At 48.1% G+C, this 26,743-nt stretch overlaps 1 protein-coding gene across 1 annotated transcript; it reads left to right on the top strand.

Annotated features, from left to right (window-relative positions):
- Positions 1-1,740: 1,740 nt before the first annotated feature.
- Positions 1,741-24,141, top strand: LBHD2 (LBH domain containing 2). Its single transcript, XM_069783395.1, has 5 exons — positions 1,741-1,929; positions 11,229-11,331; positions 15,617-15,707; positions 19,491-19,692; positions 20,842-24,141. The coding sequence occupies exons 3-5, from the start codon at positions 15,618-15,620 to the stop codon at positions 20,916-20,918; spliced, it is 369 nt and encodes a 122-aa protein (XP_069639496.1). The 5' UTR covers positions 1,741-1,929; positions 11,229-11,331; position 15,617; the 3' UTR covers positions 20,919-24,141.
- The last annotated feature ends 2,602 nt before the right edge of the window (positions 24,142-26,743 follow it).

The raw sequence follows: 26,743 nt of genomic DNA, 5'->3' as shown, positions 1-26,743 counted from the left end.
TATAGGTTTAAACCGAGAGCTACATTTTACACACAGTTGCAGAAGGAGCGTGTAAAAAGCACCCAGTGTGTAAAGGCTCACAGCTCAGGAGCAGCTCCCAAAGGAGAGCTGACACAACCAGTTCTTGGGTGGGTGTCCATGCCCGTAACCCTGGCACTGGAAAATGTCCCATACAGAGAGTGTACATATATCTACATATATCCTTTGGGAAGGAGCTGCCTTCACTCCCAAATGGGTTCACTGGGCATGGGCACAGAGCCCTCCTGTCCACTGTTGTCTGGGTGCACGAAGAGCTGAACGCAGCTGTGCTAGCACTGCCCCACTGCCCTAATTCAATTACCTTTCAGCACTGCCCACAGAAACAGGCGGGTGTCTTCTCTTAAATCAGCAGCAGCTGACATTTTTCTCCCCACCAGCCAAGCATGAATCACCCTGAAATGGAGGCCGAGCTCCTTGTTTCCTGAACAACTCAATGTTAGCCCGAGCAGAGGAGATCGAAGAGGAGGTTACACGGGCAGAGGCTCTAGTGCCCGCAGCCATGCCTCCCCTGATCCTCCACGTGCCCCATGCCCTCCGTGCGTGCTGGCACTGGTTTCGCAGGACCTCACACGAACCAAATTCTGGAAGGGCCTCCCCGGTTGACATCCATCTCCCCTTCAGTGCTCACACTGCTCCATCGTGCTCTCCAGTGCTCGTGCTGGAATCGCCGCTCTTGGGAAAGGCATCAAGGCAGGGCCTGTTCCGGCAGCTGTGGTGCATGTCCCTCCTTGGAGCCCCCCTGCCCCCGGGCCCAAGCGAAGAGGGGACCCCAGGGGCTGCCTCTCTGCCGGCTGAACCCACAGCTCCAATTGCTGGACGTGCAGCGGGAGGAAGGCATGTCTCGGCCCCCCCTCTGCACCTGCGCTCGAGCTGCTTCCCTGGGGGATGCACGGCAGTGGTGGGGGGCACCACGCTCCTTTGTACAGCCCTCCAGGGCCACAGCCCTCCACCGCTGCTCCCCAGGCTCCTGCCACGAGAGCGCCTCACCCCGCTGCGGGTATTTTCTGCCTCTTTCCCCAGCATCACAAGTAGAAGCAGAGCTGCAAACGCTCCCCTGACAGCCTCTCTCCAGCGGGTTTGGGGTGGGCTCCTGATAGCCCCCTGGCAGGGGGGGGAGCCCCTTATCACAGCCCTGGCATCGTCTGCCTGCCAGCCCCAGCTCTGTGGCCCCTCTGGACGAGGTGGTGGTGGGATGCTGCCCACAGGAGAGCGTGTCCCTGCCGTGGGCAGGGGGTGCAGCTGAGAAACTCGCCCTGGGGTGAAGCACCTGCTCCCCCCCTTCGAGAGAAACCCCCCCAAAAGAGCCAGAAAAAGTTTGTGCCTCCTGAATTCAGCGTTTTCTCAGCAGGGACCGCTGCGGGGGGGGGGGGGTCGGGTCAGCCCCACACCCGTGAGCAGGGCAAGGGGGGGGGGAACCGCTCCGGCACAGTGTCCGCTCCCGGGGCCCCTCTGTCCCGCGCGTGGGGCGCTGTGTGGGCTGGGACCGTGCGGGGGCCGGGGCTGGGGGGGGGGACCCTGCGGTTCCACGCGTGTCCCCAGAAAGTGCCGGCCCCCCGAGGGCTGCCGCCCCCACTCCCCCCCCTCCTCCCGCGGGGCGGCCCGGGGCGCGGCGGGGGGCCGAGCCGTGCCGTGCCGTGCCGTGCCGTGCCGTCCCGGGGGGGCCGTGGCTGCGCGCCGCCCCGCCGGCGCTGCCGGGGGAGTGGTTTCCCCGCTCTGGCAGCGGCGGGGCCGGTCTGCGGGCGGGGAGGTGCCGCGGCAGCGGCGGCGGCGGCGGTGCCAGCGCCCGGCCCGGGAGGATGCGGACGCGCTGACGGAGCTGCCGGCTCCCCTCTGCCGCCGTGCATGGGCGGCGGGCGGCTGCCGCCTCGCCTCGCCTCGCCTGCCGCGCCGGTGAGCCGGGCCGGGGGAGGGGGGGGGTGTCCTCCGCCGGGCTCGGGGGAGGCGCGGGTGGCGGGGAGCGGGGGGGCGGCCGCCCCGGGCTCGCCTGCGGGGTCCGGCGGCAGCCCCCCGGGGAAGAGCCGCCACCTGTAAGTCGTCCGCCTGCAGCCCCCCGCAGCCCGGGAGGCTGCTCCCTTTCCGCCGTGGGGCAACGCGCCCGTGGCGGAGCCGGCAGCCGGAGCCGGGCGCTGGGGCGGCGGTGCGGGGCGGTGCGGGGCGGGTCGGGCGGGGAGCGGGGCGCGGGAGCCGTCCGAGCGCCGTCCGGGAAAAGTGTCTCGTTTCCACGCCTGGCTGCGGGGAGTTACGGGGGAAGGAAAGGCAGAAAGTGCGGCTCCGCCGTGGGTTGTTTCTCCAGATGCTTTTTTTTTGGGGGGGGGAGGAAAGGACCTTAAGGAGAATTCACTGAAAAACGGATTCTCCTTTAAAAAAAAAAGCATCCAACTTGTTCGGCAGCCGAAGGGGCTGTGTGAAGGAATCCTGATGAATGAGCGTAGCACTGAGGGAGTTGTTTGTTTGTGGTCTGCGATCGCCTCAGCTGTTCGTTTATTCCCTTTTTTTTTTTTCCAAGGCAACTTTTGAGGCGAGGAAGCGGGTAACAAAGCGCAAGTTTAGGATAATGATGCTTTTGCTTGCAGCCTAGCTGAACTGGGTAAAAGAACACTGAAATCCTGCTTTTCCCATCAGGTAGCAAATACCACACATACGATTACTTGTAGAGAAAGAAAGAACCTACTTTGCTCTGTAAATGAGGACTATGTTTCACTCTGAGCAAGGGGTGTGAATATTTTCCTGCTGCCAAATGAACATACCACAAAAATTTTCTTTTCATCTGGGACAGAGCAGTGTTTGTAGATTTCTGAATATGGCTACAGTCGCGGAGGGGAATTAGGTTAGCCTGGATGTAGCATTAACCCCTCAAGCCACAATAAGCAATACACAGAGAGAAATTTGTTTCCATTAGTCCTTTCCTGACTGAGATCTTTACTGCAGTTGTATAGTCAGTACAGCGAAGGAAGCCCTCCCGGCTATAGGCTCAAATCTTACTGACGGACCCAGAAGTTGCTATTCACACCTGTCCTGTAGCCTGGTTCTCTGCACAATGCCTCCTTATGAGTAGCCTGAAGATGAAGGTGAAGCGGGGAAATCTGCCTACACGCAGCCAGGCTCGAGCCAGTGTTTTCCATCTCTTAGATTTAATGAGCAACAAATTTTTCTGCCCAGAAAAGAATCCAACTCACAGCTCAGGATTTTGATAATTAATATTCCACTTAAAAAACATGTTTTCAGAGTCAACATTATGATTACAGAGAGAAAACAAGCAAACAGGGAATGACTTGACCTGGTTTCCTTGCTTTCCCCATCTAGCCTGACAATTTGTCAATCAAGTGGAATTTCCTCTAACGTCTCTGGTACATTACTTTAGCAGAAGAAATGAATGTGCAAATATAGTCACTACTTTCCCTCCCTTCTCACAATGATCTCTTTGTATTAAGCAACAGGCTTTTGCATAGATCAGGTATCAGCCCCACTGTGTCACAGGCTGAAATTGCTCCTTCTCCCTCATTTCTGAAATTATGCCCCTGCGTTTGAGCCTATTTAACCACATCTGTTGATTTTGGAGGGTCGGTCAGAGAAGCCTTGATCGGGGCAGATCCTGTGTCATGTAAGGCAGCAGGAGCCCTGCTAGGACTTCAAGGAGACCAGCATCTGCCTCAGCCACAGCCCTTCCCTTTGCTTCTCAGACATGTGTACGTTCTCTAGAAAAATCTGTAAATGAATCAATTTCCTGCATGTTCCATCTTCAAAGGAAGGCTTTATTGCAAACCCCAGGAAAACTGCCAACCAATAACAAGCAGGTAGAATGAAAAAGACTGATTGATACCAACAGGTCCTTAAAACCTTGTCTCAGCCCCCCATTTCAGCCTTTGTCCCTCCTTCATCGTAACTCCGTAGGGGCTGGGATCACCTCTCCTTCATGGTTTGGAGAGAGCATGACCAGTACCATCCTGTGCAGAGCACATACCAGTGCTGGAAGAAGCTGTGGTCCAGCAGGATGATCCCCTGCTCTCATCAGGGTGCATTGACTGATCCCATAGTGCCCATATCCCCATAGGACTAGGAGAAAATAGTCCAAGTCCAGCTCCTCTGTTGAGACCACTGCAACTTCTGTAAGATGCAGCCTGAATTTTCAGCTGAGTTCTATCTCTGACATGCACGCGCATAAACTGCCTCTGTGCAAATATTTAGGAGACCTCTAGATCCGGAAGGTGCATGTTAATTGGTCGGCAGGAAGACTCACAGTCCTATTAATGCATATCTGCTTTCAGCGTTAATGACTCATTAAAAAAAAATACTGCATTTTTATTTTTTTAATAATTTCTTTATTTTTAGCTGTGTGTTGTCCTCACCCTTCATCGTGCCCACCCCTACTGTGATAGCACACAGTGTTCTCATATCCTCCATCTCAGGCTGGGGCAACTTCCCATACTTGGAAATTCAGTTAAGGTGATGGAGTTTTAATTCATAGACAAAACCAGCTGCATCTCTGGTGTTAGGTTGTGATGTCGTGACACCTGCGGTTGTGCTGTTAATTACCAAGAGGGAACATTAAAAGTCTCTTTGTTGTCATTGTTCTCTTAGGAGCGTCTGGTGGGGTTTTGTTTGCTTGGTATTTAAATCTAACACTTTTACTGCATTGGCTTTACTGAATTCTCTACTAAATGCTCAATATTGCAATATATTACAGCACTAATAGCATCATATTCTGATTTCCCCAAATTTACAGAGAAAGAACTAGTTTATCTTTTAAGTAAATACTGTTCTACCTGACTGTACCTAACCTCTTATCCTATTCTGTTACCTAGAAATGAGCCTAGCAATAGGCTATCCGGAGTATTGTTTCAGTGCCAGAAAGACATCAGACATTTCGCAATCCATTTCCCATGACATTTCCATCTAAGAATCACCTACTCTGTGTTGATGCTCTACGATGTTTTTTTCCCACTCATCTTCTGCTTGTGGGACTGTGGCCTGAATTCAGGACCAGCCAGAAATACCTAGGGAATAGTAGAAAGAAGCACATGAAGCCAATTTTCAGCTGTCACCAATTCCCATGGGTGCTTGTAAGGTGAGGAACAATTGTGGCATGAAATATGAGGGATGAGAGAATTGTCATCTTCCAGGGAAGATCCCAGAAACAAAACCATTTCTTCCTGAGACCCTTTAGTAACGGTTGCTCTGAATTAGAAGGAATAATATACTTATTTTTAAGGTGTTGGCTTCATAAGGTTGTTTTGAGAAATTGAAGCCGATGCAAGGTTTGCTGTGTGAGAGGAGCTCAGAAACACTCCGCTTGGCACAGGCATTTCCGATCCCAAAAGCAGCTTCTCGGATGAGAGAGTATTTGCACAGCAAGTACCAGAAGAGATACCTCTAAAAACATTTAACAGCTTGTTGAGGCTTATCTCTAATTTTGATGGGGCTGTTTTCTTAATGAGGTCCTCTCACATCAATTAGCTGCTGAATCTGATGTTAAAAAAAATAAATCCAAACTTTCTTTTGGCACACGGTTCCATGAAGACTCTGTGGAGATTTCCACGATACTGAGGTCTACCAGCATTGAGAGGAGCTGGCTTAGTCATTCTTCCCATCTGCTCTGCTTCTTCCTCCCTCCACTGCTCTGCACATGCTTCCTGGCTGTCTGCTCCTCATCCTTATCTCCGAGAATCCTGGCTGGCTGCCCTGCTCTCCTCCCTTGCCGTACCTATCCCTTGTGGCATCTTCCGCGAGGAAGCTCAGGTAGTTTAGTGCTGAGATCAAAGAGCTGAAATAAATGAGCTTCTCTAAAGCAGCCAGGAAAAAGAAAGAGAAAAAAGAAAAACCTACCAAGGAAGCACCCATAGCAAGCAGCGTCGCAGACTGAGTTAAATCTCCCCCAAATCATGAGATTGCTTTGAAAATTGTGATAATTAAACACAGGTACATTTTAGTTCTTTTCCTTCTTCTTTGGCCACTTATGAGTCGAGTTTCTAGCTCCTTTTTGCAAACAGGGCTGGCAGGAACTTGGACAACTACAACAAACTGGAAGGTGAGGTTTGCGTGTAGTCGTGGCGCTCCGGGAGCTGGGGATGCAAGAAGAACAACGGCTCCCTGATGCCTCACTGTGCAACACCTGGAGTCAAGAAGGCTGAGTTAGAGTCATCTGCCAGGACCATGCCCTTTGTGAGCCTGTATTTTCTAGTGTTGGTAGTCCGCAGATGAGTGTTTGAGAAACTCCCCAGGATGATATTTACCCCAGTAGCTTCTTTGGAGCAGAAACAGTAAAAACTGCAGCTCGCTGTAAAGTTAGTGGTGAGAGGCAGCATGGTCTGGAAATAGCAGCCTCCTACCCCTTTTCGCTCTCCCAAACTACGTGCTGTGTCTCATGCTGAAATGCCTGCTCCTCCACATCGAGAGTCATTTCATCTTGCTGCTTCCTGAGAGAGATCGACATCCTCTGCAGAGCACACGCTGCCGAGGAGAGGAAGGCAGCTTTGGCCTGCGGAGAGCAGAACTCAAGTACTGTGTGGGTGGCCGAAGACAAGAGCTTCTGAAATGAGGGAACAGAACAGATCTCTAATCTCCAGACTCTGACACATATCGCACTTTTCTCAGTTGCTTAGGAAAGAGATTTGCATCCAAAAAGAAGTGGGAGGTTTAAATAGGAGTTCATACACACGCGCATTTATCTTCCGTGGTCCATACGGTAATTTACATTTCGCTAGTCCCATGGAATCCACAACACTTCATAAAGTGCATCCATTACAAATGTGCAACCAGGGGAAACAAAGAAGCTGTCCAAGTTTCTATCCACAGTGTCCAAAAGCTGAGCTCAGTAGGCAGTCACGGAAACTGGAGGCTGCAGGGTGTCACTGAGGTAAGTGCTTATTTTGGGTTGTGCCAAGATGCTGAAGCTAGTATCCCACCCTCAGCAGAGGTACTGGGCATGGTCCTGCCTATGGACGGCCCAGTCCACCTGTGTGGCCTGAAGCACTGCAGGGCATAAGCTGTAGCTCCATCCTCCTAGGACACTAACGTAAGACTGAGGCATAGAAGAGTTGGATCCACAGAGGCACCTGGACCTAGAAAACACCAACTGACATTTCCTTGCAGGGACGTGCACCTTCTGGTACCGTGTGAGCAGCTCCTTCATGGCTTCATCAGCCACAACAAGCGTAACTCTGTCCTAGATCGCCCACTCATCCACCCTGGCTGAACTGACAGCCCGATCTGCTGCAGCAAATGGCCCAAATAAGGCACCCTTTCTTCTTCTGAGTGGAAAAACCTCCTTGGACGTGTTTGTTTATTGGGAACTGCTGAGCAGGGTTTACTGTGGCCCGTCGAAATTTTCCACTTTGCAAAAATCAAGCAGTAGCCCATTGCTTCTCCTGCCTAACGCCATTCTTATGCATGCCCTGTCCCAATTTTCCTTGTAATCAACAGCAGGGGTTTCTTTTTGTAGCACACAAAGACTAGACGCCTTGAATGAAGAAAAGTTTGCATTTATCCAGAGGCTTTAGTGGGGTGAAGCAGGGGGGGACCGGACGCCCAAGGCTGAACTCCTGGTTTGTTTGAGGCACTATCTGAAATCAGTGGGAACCGCGTGTGCGCTGCGATTGCATGGGCGAGCTCCCAGAACTCGGTCTTTACAGTCCTCCCGTGCGTGAAGCTGAGCCCGCGGAGCCATGTGGGGGACGTCTCTCCAGCACAATTTAAATACGGGGCTGGTAAAGCCCCTGGGATTGTCCCATTGAAATAAGAAGGGGAGGGCTCCAGTTTCTGCGGTGCCAGAAAAATGATAAATTTGCACGCGGAGCAGTGGTTCAAGGCCAATTTCTGCCGCCTATCTACACTTATTTTTTAGGAGGTGCGCCTTCAATGTGGTATTGTTAGGCTGTTATCATAATATTTCCATGAGTGCTCAGTGAGGGAATGATTAACTCCGGAAGCCTGGGAGGGGAGGAGGCTGTCCCGCAGCCCCTGCTAATCCACCAGCAGCCCTGGCACCCTGCGGTCAGGTCTCCCTCTGCCACCCAGATGTCTCCAACGCTGGGGCAGCTGGGAGAGGAGGGGTGATGCTTTCAGAGTAGGAGGCATCTCTAAATAAGTGACCTGATGTCGGAGGTGCTGCTGCCTACCGGGGAAGCGTTGGGGCTCGGCACCTCTGAAACGCGGGGCGCCTTTATCGAGCGGCCAATCTGCAGGCTGCTAGGATTGCAACCTGTGGCCGGTTCCTGTTTCTGTTTTGCCCAATGAAGTGCACTCGCCTTAAAAACATCTACTTTGCAATTCACAGTGGATTTATCTCAAGGAAAGGCCTCCTCTGCTGTGTGTGGTGGAGTCCTATCCCTGCACGGCAAGGCCAGGCGCAGCCCAGGAGAGACAGCCAGGCTGGGCTTCCCACACACCCCAGCTGGCCAGAATTGCTGCATGACATCCTGCTGCTGCTCCCGGGTGCTGGTTGTCCTCCCGTAGGTGGTGAGACCACGCCACCGGGACAGACCGTGTCCTTGTGCTATAGAAACTCCAAACACACAGTGTGTCCCAGATGCTTTCCAAAGTGGGAGAGAAGCCCAGAGAGCACCTTTCGGTGCCTGGGCTTTTGGTCCGTGCCAAGCTGCACAGGTGGAAATCCATCCCGTTGTGTGGGGTGGGAGGCTGAAGGCCCTTGATCTAGGCAAAGGGGCCACCACTGAAGCGTTGCATCGTCTCACTGGTGGAACCAGCTCTCTTATCATTCTTATCATTCTTACCATACTTTGGTCATGTTTCCTCACACTTTGCTTGGTGCTATGGCTCCTAAAGAGGCAGGATGTGACCAGCTCGTTGGAGTAGTCCCTAAATCAACTGTTCTTTACTGGGAGGTGTAGCAGGGCTCTCCAAGCCCAGAGCATGGGTGGCCAGGCAGTGTCACTGGGCTCTGAGACTTGAGACTTCTTGGTCGCTGTTTATAGCAGCACAGCTGTGTTGGTACTCCTGGAGCCAGAGAAGAAGCTGGTTATCAAGCTGAGGCAAAGGAGGGCAAGTCATTTTGGGGGCAGAAGAGGGGTGGGTTGGGAGAGGGTGCATTGAGCAAACGGGCTCCGGGCTGGACTAATCAGCAAAGCAGAAAAGGTGGGTAAAAGTAAGAAGGGACAAGAAGAGATAAGCAGAGAAAGGCTTTACTCAAGTAAATTCCAGACTGCTTCCACTGCAGTAAAGGCTTGTCGCATGGTCTCAGTAGCCGTGCCTTGTTTTTAAAAGATAAAGCAGTATCGTAGAAGGAAGAGTATTAGTTTATGTTTTCTCTAGTGTCAGCCAAAGAAGATAATCACATCTATTAGGTAGATAAAGTGAGTATTTCCTCTTTAGAGAATAAATGCATTCTGGTAGTTTTATACACTGGAAACACTGAACTCTTCAACAATCTTGACTGGGAAGAAGTTTTCCTGTTTTAAAATATGGCTGTGGGGCTGGGAGAAGGGACTTCTTCCACACTGCAGTCCTTAAGTGATTTTCTTTTTATTCCAGCAGTCAAGTAGCTGACCCCCAGGTCCTGACATCCCCTCTCAAACATTGCATGCACCATAGGACCGAGTTGCCCAAAACATTGGAGAAGAGATTGGTCTTGGGTCAGTGCAATCCAGAGGTCCTTTGCTGAGACTGGAAAAGCAAGGGATGTGGGCTTAATTAATTTAGTACTGTCTGGATCCTTATATACCACTAACCAGGCATCTGAAGATACCTCTAAACAGCAAGTGGCCTGGCTTGGATTCCAGCCAGTGGCCATGTGGTACCTGCTTCGTTATCTCTTACACCATTTTGTATGTCATTGACAGATGACTCAGTGTAGTAACTGTTCTTATTACATCCAGTCTTTTCTAAAGGAGAGATTGAAGGTAGGCAAATTCATGCTGAGTTTTCATAGGTTTAATAGCAGCGGTTTTGTAATGGGTAGTGGGATAAAAATCTTCCCAGAGTGTTGGATAACATGGTGTTGGATGCTCTCTGGTTTCCATACAAGAGACAAGCACTAAGCGTAGTCGTAAATTTTTAAGGGAAAAAACATTAGCCTCTCTGAAGTTGGTTTGATCATTGGTTAGGAAGGAAAATTGCCAGACAAGAATTAAACCTTCTGAATTGAATCCTGGGGATGGAGATGTGATTTCCTGCTTCCCTAATTTGCAATACGCATGGCCTGTGGCATGAGAAGAAACTCCAGAATGCAATGCACAATTTTTCCTCTGTCATTGTTTTTGAATAAAATCAGTGTGCAGTTAATCCAGTGTTATAAATCTTGGTAGGAAGGCTTCCAGAGCAGGTTGATTTGTTTAATCACTTGGGCTGGAATCCAAACCACTGGAGGATATAAAATGTATACACTAGTGCCATTCACTTCACTGAAAACACCTTTTTCCCATCCAAGGAAATAGCTGTGGCTGGCATGAATATATATTTGGCAAGCTGTAGGGCTAAACAAATTTCTCAGAAAATCATCTTTGGCCAAGATACTGACTATATTCAGCACTGTAATTCCTCAAACTCTTCAGCTAAGATGTTCCGACAGAGAAGACATCAGAAATCAGTGATTCACACTTTGAAATGGTGGGATCCTCACCTCTGCTCACCAGGCTCCCTGTCCTGATAGCAGTCAAAGTATTACTTTCAGTTTGGAATAGACCTTTGCAAAAATCACTTCTCCTGTGATATCTGAAAGAAATGCGCAGTAATGTAATCCTAAGGTATCCTTCTTTCAGTGTATTTTCTCTTCTGTGTGCCTTGACCAGTAGTTTCTTGAGCAGGAATCTCATTCTTTGATGGTTTGAACCGTGTCTCATTAAGCATGCTGATCTTGCCAAATAGGGGTATACATTTTTATTTTCTGGTTTTCCAACTATCATCAAAATTCCCGTATGGGAGAATTTCAGACTGTCCCAGTTTCAGCAGGTTTTATGTAGCTTACACTAAGGAATAAAGTTTAGCATCACAAAAAGAGTCAGATTGCAAGGTATTTCAGCTAAGAGCTTTGGGTGGGTTTGGAACATTAATTGCCTTGGTAATACACGAGGTATGCTACGAGCTGCATCCTTAGTGAGATCAAATCCCATCTGGCATAGAAGATTATACAGTAGGAGTTTCTGCAGCAAGTTTTCAGTAGTACTCTTTCACACCAGTTACTGCCAGCGTTCTCGCTTTGGTTGCACGCTCTGACTCTGTTTTATTGTCTCTTTCAGGCACTTCTAGGATTTGACAGAGTTTGCACGACACTTCATCAACAACGTGAACGCCTGCAGCAAGGACAGTTTTTGGAAGTGACATCCGTTGATGTGATTGAAGGTAACACGCTCTCTTCTGTCATTGCCCTGTACTCACCATTTACTCCCACGGAGCCCCATGCCCTGGCTGGGTGTCCCCTTTTGCTGCCCGTCCTGGTTGGTGAGGTGAGAGCAGGATCAGGCCACAGTTTGGTGCATGTCTGAGCATCCTCCAGGCTGATCCTTGCTTCAGGTAAAAAGCTCTTCCTAACCGTGGCTCAGCCTGTCCCATAAAATGTGGTTTTGCCCCTCTTCTTAAGGAAATCTTTGCTTGCGTCACACAAGCTGCCTCTTTTCCATAGCCACATAAATGCTTCATGTTCTTGAATCCTGAAGCTGGTCTTCATTCAAATACTGTTTTGCCACCAGGAGTTTCACAGGTCAGTTTTGCCCTCTGTTCAAAACCTAAAATAAAAATGTGTGCATTGTTTCTGAGCACTTTCTTACAGTAGGTGGTTTAGCACTTGTCAGCCTATATATTGCTGTATGTTACTGACCTTGTTAGTGCCATCACAAATAGCAGAAAGCAAGCTGTGCATTTGCTCCGTGCCCCTGGAAGAAGATCAGCATAGCGTGGTCCTGCAACTGTAACAGTTGCATTTAAGATAATCTTCTCCAAATGCGGTTTTCTCACAGAAAAGCAAGAACAGATTTTGCTTTTTCTTTTCCTAATTGGTATATTTGCACTTAATGAAACCTAGGGGAAGTAAATGCATCCCTTAATTCACTGCCACAAGAATTTTAAGGTTCAGAGTAGGTGACTCATCCACCAGAACAGAATTTATTCTTTGTTTGTAAATGCTATTTATTGCTTTGTTTTGCATCACTATGGCTACTGTATGTCATTGGTGGTATCAGCATCTACCGTACATAAAATGAATGCAAGACCAAATTTTAAAAAGATATCGTTCTTATAATAATTTGCTTGTATCAGCCACTTTTCTGTTGTATGTTAGTACATCTCACATAAAAGCAGCACTAAAAGTGGCTCAATATTTTTCCATCAAAACTGGCTGAAAAGTAAAAAATCCTTCTGCACATGAATCATATTATAGCTAAAAAAGCCCTAAGCAGCCACCAAACCCCTTTTTCATATTCTGTGGCTTTATAAACAATTCGGTGATGTCCTACAGGTGATTTCGAAGTTTCAGGTGAACTGATTTGCAGTGGCATTCTCAATTATTTTACCTCTAGTTATTTTTAATGTTAAATACCTAGTTAAGCTTGTTGGGAGCTTCACTGCTTTCACAGCCCATATAGATTCTTCTGCTTTGCTTTACTGTTTTTAAGAGGAGACTGAGAACAATTAATCTATTCCAGTTAAAGCCTAATTCTTTTGCCAATTGCATGGCCCCATGTTCTTTTCTGAAACACATCAAGTACAATCACTTCTGCCATCCTATTCAATCAAAGCCTTAAGTTGCACAGATTTTGTGAAATGGCCTGGGCTTCAACAGCTTGGGAGCTGATTCACTGAGGCATCTGCTGTAACACTGGCAGGACTGTCACCATTTTCCTAGCCAGAATCATTTGTCTTTGTCATTTAGAAATAATCTGCAGGGTGTAATGTGGTCTTAGGGAAGCACGGAGCCCATTATTGCTCAATAATAGAATTTCATGAGGTCTTAACAACATCTTTGAGTTCATATGACATATTTGACAGTGCATGTGTGGATGTATATCTCTAATGTCCCATGGAACAAGGACAGAGAAGTGTTTTAAACACTTGGTACATATTGAAAGGCTGCTAAAATAAACCAGCCAGCTGTGGGCGACTGCAGGAATCTGCGGCTGGCTAGCTGGGACCAACCCCCAGGACACACAGCAGTGGGACATGTCTTCTCCCTGGTAGCCAAGCCCAAGACTTCATAAATCCTAGCCCCCCGCAAAGCCACCAAGATCATTTCCATCCAGACACACACTTTCTCATTTCCCTTTCCCTGCAGTCCAGGACAGCTGGGGATGGGGCACTGAACCCCAAAAAGGATCTGAAAAGAAAGACGTTCATCTTGGACATGATCAGAGCAGTGGGCCCTGTGCTCCTCCAGGCTCATGGCTGGGTCTGGCTAACAGGCAGTGTGAAAGCTCCCCAAACCAACTCTTCCCGAAGAGTTGGGGTGGGAGAGAGGCGTCCTGCTATGGCCCACTGTGGTCATCTGCAGAGGCAGCACTGGTGGGGCAGCAGGAGGGATGCAAAAGGGTCCCTCTGGGACCAAGGGAGAGACCAGGACCGGGATGGGGAAAAAAGGCAAGAACCGCATGAGCACCAGCGGTGATCAGAGGGAGGAGGCAACGGAGGGAGTGCTGCTTTCCTTTTGGGCAAGGAAGGGTCCAAGGGCATGACTCTGTCCTTTTAAGCCCTGTCTCAGGTGGCAGGAACAGCTGGCACAGCTGGGCCCACGGTCACTGCTGCGGGAAAGGGTCTTCCATTTCCAGATCACCACTCCCTCAGTGCTGTTGTCCGTGGGTGTCCAGTGGTATGGCCCACTGGATGCTGCAGGAATAAAAGCATGTGTCCAGAAAATAAATGTATTTTACCGCTTAGGTGGTTTGTGGTGTCCCTGGAGAGGGGTACAGGTCCAAGCAAGGGCAGCGAGCTCAAAACTCTCTTCCTAACAGGCAGAATCTGTCCCTCTTCTACTGTGCCCTGGCTCTGGGAGGATTCAGGCTGTGTAAGCTGGGGGATGCCCAGGTCAGGGGTTTGGTTCAGCCTCCTGCCAAATTTCAGAGCTTGCGTCTGCTCTCCTCGTGTGTGTGTACCCGGAAACGTGCTGTTTAATTCGGCGTTTGTTGGGTCCAAAGCTGGCACTTCAGGGCTTTTCCGTAAGCTGATGGATTCCTGTGGGGTCGGGTCGTGGCCCACAGCTGAGCTCAAGTGTCTCCTGGGTCTGCCGTGCTCTTTTTTAACTACGATGCAGTGGGAGTGAAAGTCTCTGTGATATCACGCTGCTCTGTGCTACAGCTAATTAAAGTCATTGTGAAGGGTTTTGTAGTAATTGCAGATATTGTAAAATTTAGCTTTGCGGGATAATTGGTAATGTAAGCCTGAAACAAGTTATCCTTAAGATGTTTTAGTTTGCATTTCTCAGTAGGAGCAGCCTTTACAAAGAAGGCTTTTGTGAGCGAAGCAGGACCAGAATTAATGGCAGCATTTAGTCGTGCCTAAAGGGGTGCTTGCTGTGGCAGGTGGCAGGGCGGTGTAATTGAAGATGCCTACGTTCTGCGTGCTGCAGGAGGCTCCGGCAGCCAGTAGCTGCTGTACCTGACAAATACCAGCTAGAGAGAGTGAAATGCCCGGGGCCAGACCCATCGAGGGCTGAAGTATTCCAGTCCAAAATGAATGTGGCCCCTTCAGTCCGTAGGTCAGAGTGGTTCAGGCTCTGTTTGCTCCTACGCGCTTAATATGCATTATGAAGTTTTCAGGCATCCTCAAATTTTTCAGTAGAATGCTGTGTCTATAAATCTCAAATGTGAGGAAAATCCTAACGCTGTAGAGACGTGCAGCTACCCAGCCATGGGCTGGGCTGAGCTCCCTGCAGCGGGGACTGCAGCCGGCTCTCATCCCTCTGCTCCAGGGTGCTGAAGTGCCCAGCGGAACGAGGAGAGCGCAAGGGCCAGTGCTGTAGTGCTTTGGGTGCCAAACAGCACAGGGGGATGCTTAATGGGCACATAAGCAGATTAGGTTCCGAAGTCCCTGATTTAAATGAAATTTAGGTGCCAAACCTTCCCTGATGCATTTGAAAATCCCAGTCAACACCTCTCTGAATACTCAGGCAAGTAAAGACTACTGAAAATCTGGCCCTTAGACACCGATACAGCTGGTGTGTCTGAATTAATAGTTTAAAAAGAAGTGCTGGCTCATGACTAAATGGAAGAGACATCCGGGAAGAGCAAATATTGAAGACATTACGAGGTATCAGAATGAGAATTTAATTCAAGGCTGATATTTCCATGAGTAACTTTTTTTGGTCAACAGATGCAATTTCTGAGCTCATATATCAGTGATAAACTGGTTGCTGATAACATTGGAGGACTCCCAGTTTCCTGCTGACGACTCTGGGACTCTATGGGGGTCCTCTCTGCTGTCCCAGGGGGGCAGTGGGGTTGATGCCCTGCTCTGCATCACGGCACACAGCAGTAGCGGTTTGCTTGGAGGGCCATGGAAACGCTTCTCGGTGGGCTGTTTAGAAAGCACAGTCTGTAACGCAATTATTTGAACAAATATTAAAAGCTAATGTCTTTTTTTAAATTAAGTGTTGGGCCAAAGCTCAGAGCTGAGTTTTCCCATTCTGCTTTAATATTCGCAGCATGACAGAGGTGATGAACACACGGGAACCGGTGATGGAGGAATTTGCGCTCAGCCAGACTCCTGAGGAAGAAGGAGGCCCTTCAAGCCAGGTAACTTGAGAAGAACTGGAAAGTATCCTGAGTTGCTTTTCAAAAGCAATTTAATGCAACCAATAACTGTCATACACGTTAGATGTCGAATTGCAGAGCACAGCTGCCAGAAGAACAAGCCCTGAAATACCTGTTTGATCCTACTTCGGTTTTATTTTTAAAAGGTGAGAGTTCTGGCAGGAGGGTTTTGTCAGGTGCCACGTCTCTGGGGCACGGTGACAGCGATGCCCGGCCCCTGCAGGGATGCAAGCAAAGAGGCTGTTTGTCACCAAGAGTTCAGATCAAGCCACCATCGTGTGATGGAAGACATCCAGCCAATACTGTACTGCAGCTTTTATACAGCCACCCTTGTAATGAGCTAAGTTTCCTCAGGCTCAGAGGGAGCTCCCTTTTTAGAAAAGAGACCATTTGAAACGGTTGTGTAATTCACATAAATGGCTGTGCTATCGTAGCAGCAGCACTGGTCAGGGCCATTTGCTGGCAGGTGCAAGAGCATTTTCTGTCCCCAGGCCATCTCACACACCCACTCTCATACCCGCCTGCGGTGCTAATTCCAGCAGGAGGGATCACGATGTCCCAAGCCCCCCTTGTGACAACCCCCGCACCCCCGTTTGTGCTCTGTGGTTGTGCTCATGACTCTCAGTGTCACTGCCAGGGACAAACCACCTAAACGTGTCCTGGTGGACCTGAGTTGCTTCTCAGCATAAGGTGTATTATTGCGACTAGACTCAGAAAACTACTCTAGGAGCAGCCTATTGCAGGTTAAAACCAAGCATTTGGAAGCCAGGGAGGTCAGAGCTGAAATCTTGCAAATTCCTTTCAGATTACTTGTGCATGTAATGAAAGGCTGTGTGCAATGAAAGAGTGTACCATAGGCTTTCCCATGCCTCATTGACTGCACAGGATAGATGCTGCTCACTCAAAGAGCACATTTTCAATATTCTCTTTCCTCTTTTTCACTGAGTCCCAGGTTTTCATTACTGTGTTATTGTACGCTGCCCAAACTCTGTGCCAGCTCCGATTCCACCTGTGTATTTAGGGCTGTTCTATGGTGTCCCCGATCATATGCTCCAGAGGTTTTCCCCCAGCTCCTTTACCCTTCCTCTCTGGGAGAAGGTGGTACCATCCACATTTTAGTGATAGCCACCTGAGGCAAAAAAGTAAAAAGAAAAGAGAGGTAGCGCAAAATCAGTGACTCAGTGGGAAAACTAGGTTTCTTCCAGCAACTTCCAAGCACTCTGGCCAGGAGACCGGTCCTTCTCTTCCTGCAGTCTCCTGCCCACTCGTCACACACTCCAGCTTCCGCAGAAAAACATAGCAAGGCCCGACAGGCAGCTCTGCTTCCTGCCAGTCCTGACTCATTCCTGGAGGGATGTGGTAAATACTGGGCTCTGGTGGAAAAAAACATTATGTGATCGGTGTGAGAAAAGACCATATGAGAATGACACAAACAAAAATAGCCAAGCTGAGGCCGCACAGGTGCCTTTCCTAAATTTTGTTGCAGCCATAATAGTCGGCTCTTAGTGCATTTTTAGATCAGTGTGTGTCATTTCCTAGGGCTCCAGAAAGCAGATGAAAAAGCAGAAATTTTCTTGTATTGGATCCCCCATCCAGGGTTGCCAGCAGGCTTGGGGATGGGGTGGCTGTCACGCAGCCCCCTGCCACCCGAGCAGCAGCCGGGGAAAGAGGTCACTGTCACCTGCATGTGCAGCCCTGGGAGGAAATAAGGCAATTTGCCCACAATTTTATGGCTATTTTCTGCCAGCTGAGGTGGTGAGGCTCAGGGAGCTGGGCTCCACCATGGGTCTGAAGAAGAGCTCAGGGGTGTCTCTGGACCTGTCCTGGCCAAGGAGAGATTTTACCTTGTCTTATATTTGAAAATAGCAAGATCGTATTAGCAGCCTCTTAAAAATTCCTTCCAGTCAAGACAGCTACCATGGAAATGTCTTTCCAAATTATAAACAGGAGGAGGCTGTGTAATGGGAAGTTGGGGGTAACTTTTCCGATAAGGCAGCATGAGCAGCATTGCTTGATCAGGACAAGTTATGCCCATGTGGGTGCAGCTTAGGGTGGCATTAGAAAGGTTTACCTTCAGTGATTCACTGGTCTGGGTGCACTGAAGGGGCTTTCTCACTAAAGAAGGTTCTTCTTAACTGTGTCTCACTTTGCAACACTAACAATGATATACAACATTTTTCACCTCTGTGTAGATTTGCGAAGAGTAATGAATCCCTGCAACACTACCATGGGGAACAAGGGTGTGAGGATGAGAATTATTGTCCGTCCTCATCTCCAGAAGTCAGATACGGGCATCACAGCAATGATAAAAATGTGCTTGCTGCTTCCCAGACACGTAGGAAGAGAATTGCCCTTCCCAAGGACTTGCCTCCCCATGCCAGCTCTGATGCCAAGTGGGACAGCTAAACACTAAGCTCAGAAAGAGCAGCTACTGGGATGAAGGAAGGTTGCAAAAGCCATGGAGCAAACGCTTCCAGTGGGTTATGACACCCCCAGGTCCCTGGCAGTGCCCTGGGGGATATGCCCACTTTTATGGTGGTTAGGGAATATCTGTGTGTTTCTGCCCGTGCAGGAGCTGTGCTGAGACTGGCCCACATAACCAGCAGTGCTCAGTCTAACCAGAGACCCCAGTTCAGTGGTGAATGTGTTGCAGATGTCAGGGGAGGTTCCCACCAGCACACAGTAAATCTGTGGCAGTGCCTGGAGTTAAACTGGGATGGTTCTTGCTCTCAACCCCTAGTTCAGTCCCCTAGTCTGCACCTTGATTTTATTGTTACAAACAAAACAAAACAAAACTCGGCTAGCATGGATAAATTTACAACCCATTAGTGCAGGTATACGGAAGTTTTAGAAGCCAGGAGATAAGGTTTCCGTGAAGCAACAACAGAGTTTGTCTTACGTTAACATCCTGCAGGAGCTGGAATTACTGTTCCTCAAAAAAAAAAAACCCAGAAGAAACCCCAATCCAAAACAAAGTACCCTGAGAGATTTAAATGAACCAGCGATGTTGAAAACAAGAAAGCATTTTTATGTGTTACAATATCCTTCACTAAAAAGACCTAGTTCAGCTTCAAGCTTTAATCGCTCCATAGTGTTTGACCTGCGGCTTCAATGTGACAAATGAAAATAATAGCTGGCACCATCCTCTGTGTAAAGGTGATCTCTGGGACTACCTGTTTTGCATGAATGCATCATAAAATATAGTGTTTCACATTACAGAAAATAGCTCTGCAGAATGGTGGCTTCTTAATAAACTGTCACCGCAAGAAAACATGAATATCATACCAGAGTAAAAGGACAACAGCTAGAAGGGCTGCAGCAGCCATTTAGCATAGTGTTACAGCAATGACCTTTGTGTCCTAAAAATCCACCAGAACTGAAACACCAGTGTTTGGCAACATAATGAATTTTGTCGCCTAAGTTTCCATTTTTACTATGCATGTCAGATCACGCAAGTCAAGGCAATTGTCTGCTCGTCACACTGGCGAGCAAAGTCGGTTCTTTGCCCAGGAAGGGACAATATGTGCAGAGGAGATTGTGCTGAGACCTATAGCCCCTCTACATCTGCGCTGGCAAGGAGCTGCATTTAGCTACTTTTGAGATCCTCCCTGTGCAGGACTGTTGCCCTGCACCAGTTTGAAGGGCGTTTTTGGGAGTGCATGTCAAAAGCAGAATGGATGCTAAGACGGAGCATGTACTTTGCTTGCTCTGAATATGCATCCCTGGGCAAGGCTTTGATGGACGTGTCCCCAAATGTCTCACCAGGCCTTCCCAGACTCACGCGAGAAGTACCCCAAGCTGTCCAAAAGACTGCCGTCAATTGTGGTGGAGCCGACCGAGTCCGGGGAGGTGGAGAGTGGAGAGCTGCGCTGGCCTCCTGATGACCTGAAATCAGCAGAGGACAAGGGTCTTCATGGTGACCAAAGAGTCTGTGTCCAGCAGCAGCAGCAGCAGATGGATCTGGAAGGTTTGAATGAGTAATTTTGTCCTTGTTCCCCATAGGAAAATAGCAGTTTCAGGCCATGCCATGCACTGAAGTTAATAGCGAACCAAAGAGCAGTAGGTGCTTGAAGGTGCCCAGAAACACCTGCACTGGAGAGGGAGTCCTGTGGACTGAAAGTTTCCTTGTAGCTTTTGAGTACATGGTGTTTTCATCTGCATCAGGCTCAGTGCTGGCCACTCACATGGCCAACAAGCAGATTACTGCACATTAGCAGTTCACTCTAGGAAATGGTAATCCTGTTCAATAGCATAGATCTACCTCCCTATCTCCTAGCCTAGAAGCGAAGTGTTTAACAGCTGCGCATTTTCAAAGCATCGTGGTGTCCCAGCAGTGCATTAGTGTAGCAGGAGCTCACAAATATGTAGATATGGCTAGTAGTGTCATTGTGGGGTGAACACGGCTAAAGGTAAGAGCTTGTTGGAGTGTAGCTTGCACAGGGAATGCTCCAGTGTGGAACTGGTCTATTTATTTCTGTTTTTTTTTCATGTTGGTGCTCTCTTTTTCTCTTAAGGAGTGACATGGTTTCCATTTCAGTGCACCAACATTTGCCACCCAAATGTCCAGAGACAGCAGCCAGGATGGGGTGCAAGATGCACCTTCCTTTACCTTCAAAGGGGCGATGACAAATGGTCTGATCTTGAAGTGTTAAATCTCCTGCTATTCCAGTTGGCATTTCTGGGTGGTGGCAACAACAGGGTTTGATCATTCAAGAGGAAATATGAGCCAAATCTATGGCCTGACTTCCAGGTTGCACATTATGGCCTCTGTGTTGTTTTTTTGTGCATATTAGGACTCATTAGGTCTTCAGGATGGAGAGTTTGTGCAGATTGCACTAAGACAGCAGGTAGCCCTCCTGCTACCGTGGCTGTGCATAGGGATCATCACCTCATCTCACTAATACCTGTCCTGAGGTCTCAAGTACCCTGTAAAGTCAGACTGTGATGTACTCAGAGTTCCCTGCTCCAGGTTTAACTACTGGTTTGCAAGTAGAGCAAATTGCTTATGTCAGGTCTGATCACCCTAACCGATCAAGTGCCTGGTGGAGCAGGGAATCAGATGAAGGCTGTTGTACCTGTATGGGGAAATAAATACTGACGAGCCATTTCTTTGCAGATACTTTAGCGCACCCAGCTCACAAAGTGGAAGACAGTACAGATACTCTGGAAAGCAGAACTGAAGAGGACGAGTAGGGACTCCATGGCCTCAGAAGTGAAACTTCATTGTGAATGTTGTTGGAAAGCTAACACACTCTGAAGACATGTCAAAGTAATCTGTATGTAAATCTGCAAGGGTTTTATTTAGTTAGTACCTGGTAAGAAGCGTCTGGGCTTTAGAACTGTTCTTTTCAACATTTTGATTTTGAGGCTGGGATTCATATTATTTGTTTATTTTTTCCTTGGGAAACAATGGGACGTGTTAGGAAATATGAGATTATCAAGGAAAAAATGCTCCTAATTTCAATTAGCACATTTCATTGGTTTTACCTTTTTCGAGCAAGGCTGCTTTCAGGTATCAACAGCAGGACAAAGGGGTTACATTTCTACAGGAGGGATGTCTTAAATCTAAAACCTTTCTTGTTTTTAGCCATTTAAAACTAGCACTGTGATATTATGGACAATAGATGTAATATAATGTCACCATTTGATTTTGTAACTTTTGTATAGAGACGCAAGTGTAAGATTTGCCTCCAGGCTGCTGCCCCGGGGCGGCCCAGAGCAGTTCTCTCCCTTTGGCTAACCTGTGCAAATTTGGACGAACCAGCCTTTTCTTAGCCGCCTTTTCAATAAGGCTCACGCCTTTCGGAAACGCTTTCTCGCTGTACCTTGATGAAGCGGATTAGCTAGTCGCTGGTGTTTGTGGAGTGGGGCTGTCTGTTGTAGGCTTGGTCGGGTGGATCGTGCTGTTCGTGCACTCTCGAGGCCCAGGTCCGGCTGTGGCGTGGCGCACGCTCCTCTCCCTTGAAGCCAACGAGATGGCTCTCGCTTCCGCCAGGGCTGGATTTGTCCCACCTCGTTAACAGAAATCGTTGTGACAATTCTTCTTTTGGTATGTTTTGTGTATAACATAGGTGCGGAGGCCCAGCCGTTCCTCCCTCGACCCGAGCCGGGTGGTGGTCGGGGGCGGGTGATAGGAGCTGCATAGCACGGCCCAAACCTGCCCTCCGTTTTGCCTGACGCCAGGTCCCCCGCGAGCCACCCGCCGTAGGAGGGTTGGAGGAGGGCCGAGGTGGCGGGACGCACGCCCGCCTGCCTCCTGCCCAAGCGGCAGTGCCGGCGGGAGCGCCTGCGCCGGGTGGGCCCTCACCCGCGGCACGGCCCCCTCGGCTTTGGTTGCACGGCCACCTCCTGGAGACCAGAGCTCGCGGTGGGACAAGCTGTCTCTGGACACCTCGGGCCTCCAGTGGATTTTCCATGGGGATTTGGGGACCATTTTGACAGGGGTGAACCCCTTCCTGCACGGGCACCTCCCAGAGACTCCCTCCCACCGTCCCAGGAGAAGCACCGATCTTGGCCCAAAACGCTACCCTTCGGACGGTGTTGGTGGAGATAGATAATGCATGTACTCAAAAGGGTTTGACTGTGTCAGTGATGAGTGTCCCGTAAGCTACGAAGTTGGCTTTCTCCATCTCTGCAGGGCTGGATGGGGTCTGTACTTCCAATTAATGTTGCAGCCGGAAGAAGCCGCTCACTGTAGGTGGAACAAAATAACAGGATTTCTTCCAGCGTTAACTCCTAAGTTGACTTCCAAGTGCTTTCTTTTCTCCAATAATAATTTTCTCTAATGGCAACTCTTAATTGTGTGATGGTGGATAAAATTTACTGGCCAGATGTATTAATAAGATAAGTTTATACCTTCTTAGCAACCAAATTTAATATATTTACTTACAAAGAATTCTGTGCAATGAAAGTTTAATACAAAGGAAAGAGACTATTTTACTTCAAAGCAACATTAATTTATGTACAAAACTATATAGCTCATTATTTGGGGTGTTTGGGATCTAGGACCCTTTTTATAAGCAGTGTAGTATAGTATAATGTGATACTTAAGTTAAACTCTGCTCTCTCAACCTATATAACAATCTGTTTTACCTTCTTGATGTAGACTTTCTTACCTACACTGTCACAGAATTATTTTGTTGGATGAGTGGGATTCTGGTCAGAGCACCAAATGAGTAACTGAAGACTTCAAGAGCACCTCCTAAATCTGGCTGCTGTCACCATCACCCCCTTCACTGGTGACAGTTTTCTGGTAAAGCCAACGAAGCAAGAACAAGCTCAAGCTACGTGTTTGGGTAGCACAGAAGCAGCGAGAGAAGGTCCCCAGCTCAGACCCGTCTGCAGCTGTCGTGGCGGGAGGAGAGCCGCACTGGTGAGGTGGCCGGCTGGATGCGAGGTGCTCTTTAAATGCTGCTTTTGCATCGACCGTCAAGAAGTTTTACAAAGCTCTGGGGGGAAAACAACGATGGTGACGACATATTTTTAGCTGTGTGATTTCCTTTCAATCTGCATCTGCCCAGCTCCGTGAGGAATGACGTTAGACATATCACTTAATTTGCTTTTCGCTTTATAAAAGGAAAAACAGTTGTTTGAAACACTTCCCCCAATTTTATGTGCTCTCTATCTGCTTTCAGACGCTCCCTCCCTTCCTGCTCTGGATGGCCCTTATCCTATTTCCACCTGAGGTCAATGGCACTTCCCTAAATAAGTTTCCCAAAGAAACAACAAAATTCTACATACACCCTGAAAAAATGCCATGGAGCACTACTTTTTTCATCCTAGTACATAGAGCTACAGCCCATATAGAAATGCCAGATTTCCTCCTTCCAGCCTAATTACTCCTCTCTTTTCTTTTTCCTCTTTTGTGCTGCTCCCTTGAAGTATTTTACCTGAAGCAAATGGATGCTTGAAACTAAAGCTTTCTTCTAAAGCAGTGTGGCCTCAGTTTAACAACCATGCAAAGCCAACTCCTCCTCCCATTTTTATTTTTCTGAACATGGGCCAGAGGCCCTAAAATAGGAGAGCAAGATAGAGAGAAAATTGTTTTATACAAACAAGCCCTATTTATTCAACTTGCAGGTCTATGACTGTCTACTTACTTTGTCTGTGTGCAAGTGTTGTCTCTCTAATAAACTCAATAGTTGTTTTGTATTTTTTTCTGGATTAAAAGCTTTGTAGAAACTAAAAAGGAAAAAAAAAGACATTCAGTCATATTTTTCTAGTCTAGCTTGTAGAATATTTCATGTAGTGCAGAAAGGAAGTTTTATGGAGTAAGACATTGTTGGATTTTGCTCTATTTCAGTTCTTTCTAATTTTGTAAAATGCCACCTGTACATAATACTTGACTAATGTATGTCCTGTAGATGTATTACACCATTTAGCCTATTAAATGCCTATACTGGACCGATTGGAACAAGTGGTATACCTACAGTGTCTGGGTTTAAAAATGCAAAGGGTTATTTGTGGTGGTGCGTAGCTCCTGTCCTACCACTAATAAAGCTAATACAGGGGAACGAAGCTCGCTCTAAGCCTGCCTTTGCCCTGTGGTGTGCAAATACTCGCACTGGCACTCCATCCCACGTGCTCCTACACAGATATATTCACATTTACATCAATGGCACTTGCCATCTCTGTCTCTTTCCTTTGAGCCCTTCTAGACCAGGCAGCTCAACGCCCACTGATTCTGTCTTGGGATTTTCTTGCTGCCCTGCTTGGCGCGGCCCCTTCGCCCTGGGTGGTACGCTGCCTTGAGTGCTGCGCTAGCAGCGAGCCAGTTGGCTCATCTTCATTCACCTTTTAATGCAATGCACATTTTTTAACATTTTCTGGAAAGGCTATTGTGGAGCCCAGCAGGAACTCACATTACTAGAAACCTATACCCTGTGCAAGGAAAGCGGGGTCATGTGGCAGAGAAGATCAGAGGCAGAGATAGTCTGCCACTGAACAACCAATTTTTTTCCCAAAACTTCACGTTGCCAAAAAGCAAAGGATCAGATAACTGGAGGGTGAGAGTCCCTCTTATTTCCCAGTTCAAAAGCAGCTGCTAGTCACCCAGATGGGTGTATCAGTATGGCAAAAAGCACTGCTTGGGGGCAAAGCCAGTTTCTCCACAGCCAGGCTGGGGACCTGCCACTGCAGAGCTGTGCCTGGTGGGCAGTGGTGGCATGGTTAGGGCAATTTTCTGTATCCCAGGCTGGAGGCAATGACCCCAGCTTTGGCACTGCAGCACTTGCAAACCTGATGCTTAATGTCACTCGGTACTGGAGTTTCCATGCACCATGCATGGAAAATCTCATGTCCAGGCATATATTACCCTGGCGGGGGGGGGTGGTAAAGGGACTGACACTGCCTCCTTCTCACCTCCCTAGAAGCTGTCCCTTCCTTCTGGGGTTTTCCTACGTGGTGTTCAGCCACATAAGGATGCAACAGGTGCTACCTGATGGCTCCAGGGGATGCAATTTCAACTGGTGCCAATTTTATGTCACTGTGAGGCTCTGCTGAGTCTTGGCTGTTCTCTTTCCTTGAGTCTGAAGGCAGGGGAGTTTATCTGTAATTAGTTATATAGGATGAGCATGGGAACACTGTTGTCTTGCTCCTAACATCTGTATTTTAAACTTAAATCCACTGGATCCTCAGGTTCATTTAATGTTATCCCATTGACATATTATGAGACATTTTCATTTATCTTTAATCAGACATCTGCTTAGTAGTTCTTTCTTTTAGATGTATTCTGCTTGACACTCCTGTCTAAAGGAGCAAAGAACATTTTCAGTGGAATTAGCCTTTATTTAAACCGCTGGTAAGAGATGGAAACTGGCTTTTATGACGTTAAACTGAAAAATGTCACGTCTAAATCAAATCAATCCTAATTTGTGCTTTTACCATCTTTTTTCTTTTTTTTTCGAAATCCAATATTTGTGTGAATTCTTTTGTGGAGAAAGGTGATCCCTGGCAGCTACAGGGAGCCATGACTCCCATGACAAACAGCACATCCCTCACATTCATGTTATAAAAGCTGTTGCTCATATAGCACTGCTTCCACCACAAATTACAGCAGGGCACCCTTCTTCCCTTTGTCTTTGAAAGCATATTGTGGCTTTCATTTCAGAGACAGTAACTCTCCAAAGTTTAAATTCACTCAGTTCTGGAAAACTAGGTTTTTAACAAAGTTTCTGGTTTTCTCTCTTAAGAAAAAAAAAAAATAAAATGAAAAAAATAAACTTGAAACATTAAAAAGTTGTAATTTTCCTCTAAGAACACTGGTAAAACATTTTCCTCCATTTTCTCCAACATTTCTGCCATGAAGAGTTCCAAAACTTCACATCTAACCTTAGCAGGCTGCCCTTCTGGAGACGCTCCCTGAGCGCAGGTAGGAGGGTGGGCAGGAGCAGAGAGGCAGGGGCCTCCAGGGAGGTGGGGACACGGACCAGGAGCTATTCTCCTCACACTCAGCTTTCAGACCCCAGATCTTACACTATGAAGGACAAGGATCTTTTCATCCTACCTGACAATTCATGCCCACACACCAAAGGAAATCTGTTTAAAATGCCTGTGATTGCAGTGAGTCCAGCCATTAAATGGATGTTTGCAATCAAGCCAGCATTCAGCTTCGGCATGGCTCCTGGAGTGTGACAGATTCTCTTTATGAATTAGTCATTTAATTTATGAAACATAGGTTGGATATTGTCACATATCCACATGTCCTCCACACCCCTGACAACTGTACCCCCACACATTACTATTCAGTAGGCGATGAAGCCATGAAAACCCCTGGGACTGGGATGCTGCTGGGATGTACAGCCAGACCCAGGGGCTGGGGAAAGCTCCAGATGCCACAGCACTGGAAACCTAAGTTATTGTTGCTGTTAACTATTCACTGATGGTGATTTGGGCAGGAAGAACTAGCACAGGCACCTGTCTCATCAATCCAGCCTTCCCTTGGTAGCCTCGTACGTCCTCCTGGGTTAGCTCTTCAGGCTGGTGATGTCTTGCAACTACAGAACTGCAACTGAAAACAC

This window comes from Haliaeetus albicilla, chromosome 5, assembly GCF_947461875.1.
Source record: "Haliaeetus albicilla chromosome 5, bHalAlb1.1, whole genome shotgun sequence".
NCBI classification, from domain to species: domain Eukaryota; kingdom Metazoa; phylum Chordata; class Aves; order Accipitriformes; family Accipitridae; genus Haliaeetus; species Haliaeetus albicilla.
The sequence above is the reverse complement of the archived record's forward strand: the minus strand, read 5'-3'. Positions and strand labels throughout refer to the sequence as shown.

Coding starts and splice junctions, on each gene's coding strand:
- LBHD2 (XM_069783395.1), top strand. CDS start 15,618: ATGACAGAGGTGATGAACACACGGGAACCGGTGATGGAGGAATTTGCG. Junction 15,708..19,490: donor AAGGAGGCCCTTCAAGCCAG/GTAACTTGAGAA, acceptor ATGTCTCACCAG/GCCTTCCCAGACTCACGCGA. Junction 19,693..20,841: donor GCAGCAGATGGATCTGGAAG/GTTTGAATGAGT, acceptor ATTTCTTTGCAG/ATACTTTAGCGCACCCAGCT.